The sequence below is a fragment of the Rhyacophila brunnea genome, unplaced genomic scaffold, assembly GCF_057557595.1.
Source record: "Rhyacophila brunnea isolate RB1 unplaced genomic scaffold, BYU_Rbru_1.0 scaffold_3, whole genome shotgun sequence".
Classification (NCBI taxonomy): Eukaryota; Metazoa; Arthropoda; class Insecta; order Trichoptera; family Rhyacophilidae; genus Rhyacophila; species Rhyacophila brunnea.
The window spans coordinates 25,109,872-25,116,343 of NW_028232965.1; the positions used below are offsets into that span (position 1 = coordinate 25,109,872).

A 6,472-nucleotide genomic window follows, 5' to 3' on the forward strand; every position below is an offset into this window, starting at 1 on the left:
CTAGTTGTGTTATTTTTGATTTTTTTTTTGTATAAAAAAATAACTTTTGAATTGACTTTTCAGTTACCTATCCTCTTTGGCCCCGAAATGTTTGCTAAAGAAAAAATGGCCTGCGGCCCAAAAGAAGTTGGACAGCGCTGATTTAGATGAAAACAATTTATAAAATAAAATAATTATATTATTTACGTTGTCAGATTTTTCATATTCAACAATTCAATAAATGAGATAAAAATTAAATAAAGAAATTAATTTAATAAAACTCAATTTTTTTTGTAGTACTTATTCCACTTTTAAAAGAAATAACAAATATAACAATAATAATTACATACAATGGATGTCTATAAGAAGAATTTAAAGAAAATTGTTAGTAATTACCACATACCTATTAAATCTTGAACATTTAGATTTGTATAAATAGGCAAGAAAATATTTAGATACACAGATTAAGTATCACATATCTGAAAAATCTTATACATTTATATATTTTTTAAACAATAAAACAATATAATAAATAAACAATTTCAGCTTTCTACGGTGTTATGTTGAAAAATTGTTTTGTTTCAAAGAAAACAAACTTTCTATCTCCCCGTAAAACTAGAGACCTTTTTTTAGTTCTCATTCTCAAAACAAATCTGCCCAAGAATAAAAGTCAAGAGCTTTTCTTTACCGCTTAAACATATTTTTTCGAACAGAATTCGTGGTGTTGCTGGTAGATGTATGCGGTGCACAGTTTTAGTAACACTGGATTAGGTACATTTATGATTTCTTGCAAAATAAAACAGTAAGTTTAATATTATATCAAACTTAATATATTTATAAAAATACTATGCAAAACATTTTTATCATTTTATAATATAGGTATAAATAAAAAATGTATTAATATATCAGGCCTCTGAAAATATGAGTACGGTCCTGCCACTAATTTTCATAGATCAATGTAAATGTCACATTATTGGTTAAGTTGTTATGCAAGCCGTAATGAAGGAAAACTGAAATCAGCTTCAGTGGTTTTTATAGGGATATCACTTTAAGCTCTATTTTTTTATTTTTAACGTTTTTGGAATGAGACAATGAAAACGTGAACGAAGAGATGAGAGATCATTAAGTCCTGGATTTGAATTTGAAAAACTTTGTTAACGTGGAGACAAATTGTGGAAGTTGTATTTCATCTATATCTGCTTCGTCTGCTGTATTTGTTACATTTCTATAGGCCACTTTCTTGATAACAAAAGTAAGCATTTGAAGAAGATCCATTTTTCGGTAAAGTTCATCTTCAAAGATATCACAAAGCGCTTGGATGAACCACGACCCGGTGATGGTGTCTCTCAAGGAGTAATTATCTGAAATTAAGAAAACAGTAAGTAGATGAGCTCTGCAAAATAACTTCATTATCAGAGGATTAAATAATGTGGGAATGATTTCGACCGGTTTCATCATCATCATCAGCCTGAATCTATCCACTGCTAGATGAAGGCCTCTCCAAGCTGCTTCCACTTCTCTCGGTCCTGTGTGTTGCGTTGCCACGTAATTCCACAGAACTTTATCATTTCATCGATCCAGCGGCCTCTAGGTCTACCTTGCGGACGTTTTGTACCTCTTGGATACCACTGGATGACTAAATTCGTCCAACGATTGTCTCTTCTTCGGTTTATACACTACAAAATATGAATCATCAATATAATATATTTGTAGTGAACTAGTTATTAAAGTATTATGTAATTATATAGTAAGGGTGTTCAACATGATTTGATTGTGGACCAAGAGATAATATTCAAAAAAATATTCCAAAATCTAAAATACGTGTAATTGATTGTTCTGGATTTTCATCCACATTTTGATTCACAATATCGATATTTTCAGCAGTACATTTAGTTTTTTGTTGACAAACATTACCATTTCATTCAAATTTTCCAATTAAATTACGTATAGCAAGCTCTGTAGGTCAATTATTTTGACCATAAATTTCACGTAATGCCCGAAACGTAGTTCGATTAGATTCATTATTATTGTAATAAATTTTAACAATTTGTATAAGCTGTACAACTGTGTATCTTTCCATGATGATTTGCCAAACAATACTATCTATTGTACTAATTTGATAACCCTTTAGGTCAGTGATGGTGAACCTATAGCACGCATGCCACAAGTGCCACGCGAATGTTTTATTTTGAAGAGAGAGAAAAAAATACCTACAATAATTTCAACAAGTTCGAAAAAGATACAAATAAATGTAAGTATACAAACATTATAAAATAACGAGTGCGTATTTTCTTCGATTTTTAATATTATTTTTACCAATAATTCATGCGTAAATGACAGATCGCATTGTATAACAAATAGCAGGCAAATAAGCTTCATGAATTATCATTACGTTGAATGTAAATATATAATTGCAGAGGTCGGTTCTTATGCTTTATGCGCCAAATAATATTATCACACTGACCTTATCAATCGAGGTATTCTTAAAAACTATTTTTCTTTTTTTTCCATGAAAAACTGGTCGGTATGTAGAGTCGAAAAATAATATTTGGGAAATTTTGGCACGCATACGTAAAAAGATTGTCTAACCCTGCTTTAGGTACCATAGATATAAAAGATTCTTAATAGAAAGTATGAATCAAATAATAAAAATTACCACTCATAGTTGAATACATGCAGAGGAAATCTGCAACGAATGGTATATCTGTAGTCACAGTATGTCCGGCATCTGAAGATATCATGTATCCTTCGCTGAAATTTGCTCCTCGACAAGCCTTCAAGAAAAAATAGATAAAAAGTTAATTGTATCAAGCCAGCAAATTAAATATACAGGGTACTTGATTTTCATTATAATTACTTGAATAAAGAAGAGCTTTGGGATACCAGCCAGTGAATCTTTCTCCATGAATGGTTGAAAAAGACTTTTTGTAGAATAGTTTCCATCAAACGCTTTCAATTGGCCACCTACGGATCCATGCGTCATAACAACCACCACAATACAATTTATCTCTTGAATGCTTCTTTTTGACACTGTAAACAAAAATAATCTAACTAACCAGGTAGAGTAGAGTAATCAGCTCACTGTTGAGCAAGCGCAAATGCGAAAACGTATTGTCATACCTGTACAGTAACAGGAGTGTGTCAAAAGAATTTGACAAGCGGCTCTCAAAGAGTAATCCAGTTTTACTTAATGCTACGAATAATGAAACTGATGATACCCAAACCTACCAGTTTCAGCAGGATTCTGGTAATCAAAAATTATCATAGAAACAATTAAAATTGACTGCTAATAATTAGAAGAAACTTAATTGTCATTTCTCAGTGGAAAAACATTAATTAATTAAAATAAAACATGTTGTATATTATATTCTATATAATTTAATAATCACCAGAACACTTATGATTAATATAATATCGTCTCTGTTCTGGCAGAACACACTAACTGGAGAATACTAGTTTTGAGTAATTTGACTTTGAAGTTGTTAAAATGATTGAAATAATGGTCTATCATGTGAGTTTATTAAGTAATCGTAAAAAGGATGACTTTAAAATAAAGACTGTTTATTTATTAAGAAGGTTTCCAGACGGTAAAGTTTGAAATAAGGAACATTTTGGTACTAACTCAATATGTCATTTTTTCGAATTAGTGTCTTCTGCCAGAACAGTGACGATATAATCAGGTGGACTAAGTACTTACTACTTACATAATAATTGTGTTTCATTTTAATTAATAATGATTAAATCCCAAGTGACAACATGATTTTGTGTAGTTTTTAATTCAACAATAGGTATGTCTATTTCTGCTATACATATTTAGAAGCATGGTTAAAAAAATGTATGCACAATAATGTACATTGTGTGTGAATATTTGTAAAAAAAATATATTTATAATGCATTGCGAATAAGACATTATGTATTTATTCTAAAGGCCTATTACACCAGCAGACTCGCAGACCCAACCACGCTTGATTTGATTGGTTCATAATTTTCGTACGTTCTCGGTAATCTTCGACATGATCGTGTCCAAAAAATAGGGTCATAACTCCAGGGAATGACTCAAGTGACTTTTAAAAAATGGGGTAGTTCGTGGCAGACGGTCGGGACAGACAATTGGCCTGAGAATCTGCCAATGTAATTTGAGCTTAGCTAGCAGTGTTGAAAATTGAGGCCCCTAAAATTGTTAGGCTCATGGGTGCTGTCACCCTTGCCCCCCTCCCAACTCTTCCATTGAATATGGCCTGGGTACCGATAAATATATTGTGTATAATATTCAATAATTTAAATAAATGAAATACCTTCTTCAAGTGTTTCACGGATTTTACCGAATGTTGAATCTTCAAAAGATGTACTATGAAACCCAAAAGATTTGAAACATTTATCAATTCTTGCACAATCTTCGTGTGTACCATAGCGTGGCTTTGGATCATTTATAAAATAGTGGTTGAAAATTAAGGCCACAGTTTTCCTGTTGTCATTTAAGTCATAATATAAATCATTATTATTCATATTGAATAAGAATGGGCGATATCTTCGTATCAATATTAATGAATATGATATTTCATTACTAATGCAGACGATTTAGGCTGAAATTGAAATATAATTGTTATTTTTTATTCAATAGTAAATATTATATTACCTACATAGTGTAAGAATGTTTAGATTCTTATTACTTATTGAAGAGACATGATTTTGAAAATACCTCAGAAACACACCCACTGAAAAAAAGTTGGACGAAGTGTTATTTAATTTCAAATCTTTCACTGTCGCAGGGTAGGCATGGCCCCCACATCTTGAAGCGGATATTGGGCAGCCCCCCTACCTATCGCTATGGTTAAAGGCAGTCTGACGGTCTACAGTGTTGTTTTTCAAATGGTGTTCAAATTCAGTGTAGGTATATTTAGCGATTTCTTAACACATCAAATTATGGAATTGTCGAGTACCTATCACTCAACACGTCACAATTGTATATTTTAAAATGGTAATAACTCTGAAGTAAAATAGTTTTTTACTATTAGAGCGAATTTAAGATGTGTGTTTATCTCATTTATCTGGGCGATCCGTCAAGCCGGGCCCCTAGGCTAGAGCCCTGTCAGCCCCCCCTTGTGGGGGCCATGGTCGTAGGTGAGAGTTCTTATTTTTAAAGCTAAAGATTCGTTTGATTCATGTGAGTTAATTCTACAATGGAACAATTGGTGGTTGTGACTGGTCCTCCTCCGTCTTTAGCTGTCAGTCGCCATTTTGGAATTGAGCTATCTTTTTGTCATCGAATTATAGTATGCGATCCAAGAAATGATAGTATTTCGGCAAAAATTATAGGACGTGTTGAAAATGTAAGATCTTTGTTTGTCATAAACATAACAGAGAATTCGAGAAATTTTGATGCCCTGCTTTATTTAAACACCTCTTACAACCGAAAAATGCTAATCGGCGAATTCAATTAATTCTATTTTTCCATTTAACCTAACCCAACCTAATCTAACCGGCGAATTCAATTAATTCCATTTTTCAAAATTGTGGTATTTTTGACGTACTATACTTTTTAATAGTACGCGGCCGAAAATGTTACTTTTTTAATAATATGCGGACCATAATGTACTATAGTTATAGTTTGGTTGGCAACACTGCGCTCACTGACAGATGGCAGTTCGCGACAGCGGAGAACCAGTAAAAAGACCCGAACTTATTAATTAATATGCGATTTCTTCTAGTGTGCAGCAAGTAGGTGGGGCAAATGCGATTGTTGTTGCGGTTGCTATCGTGAACTGTATTTTTATCAACGATACTTTCTCTTGCTCTGCTCAGCGCAGCTTTGGAAATATCTAGTTTATGTAAATGCTAATGTGGTATATTAAATTTATTATAACTACATACCTACCTAACCTATGCATTATTTTATAATAATTACTAGCAGAGGCAGCTGGCGGTCGCCAGTCTGTCTCGCTTGTAATAATTATAATGACACCAAGGTGGATATTAACCTTTTATCAAATAAACAAATGAGCATTCACATTTACCTTTACATTGATAAATTTTAAACTATGTTATCCTAAAATATGCAGTCAATATTTTGGATTCTGAAATGGTTTTATATAAGTTGGAAACCAAATTTCATTTCAAACTTTTGAAGTTTTTAATGCAATTTTTGACATCTACGACATCCGACGAGTGCTGCCATTAGTCTGCAAAGTATATTAGTCTATGGTCTGTAATCATAGACATCATATCATAATTTTATTATTATGTAAAGATCTACCATGACAGCCGGTCGAATTTGAAACTAAAATTGTCTATCGAGGATAAATTTGTTACAAATGCCATTTAATTTTACAACGTGTTTCTCGAATTATGGATTGCATAATATTTGTACAGAAATCTACTACCAATAAAAAATTATAAATTACCATTTTTTTGTTAGTTATGGTAATATTCTCAATGTCATACTAGCGCCCTCGCTGAAATGCCAATTTATGATGGTAGATCTATAATAATCAAA

At 32.2% G+C, this 6,472-nt stretch overlaps 1 protein-coding gene across 1 annotated transcript; it reads right to left on the reverse strand.

The window, feature by feature from the left end:
• Window positions 1-951: 951 nt before the first annotated feature.
• Window positions 952-6,162, reverse strand: LOC147068111 (caspase-1-like). The gene is made up of 5 exons (XM_085952112.1): window positions 5,994-6,162; window positions 4,275-4,562; window positions 2,837-3,009; window positions 2,636-2,753; window positions 952-1,340 (listed from the first exon to the last, which is right to left on the reverse strand). The coding sequence occupies exons 2-5, from the start codon at window positions 4,483-4,485 to the stop codon at window positions 1,102-1,104; spliced, it is 741 nt and encodes a 246-aa protein (XP_085808238.1). The 5' UTR covers window positions 4,486-4,562; window positions 5,994-6,162; the 3' UTR covers window positions 952-1,101.
• Window positions 6,163-6,472: the final 310 nt, after the last annotated feature.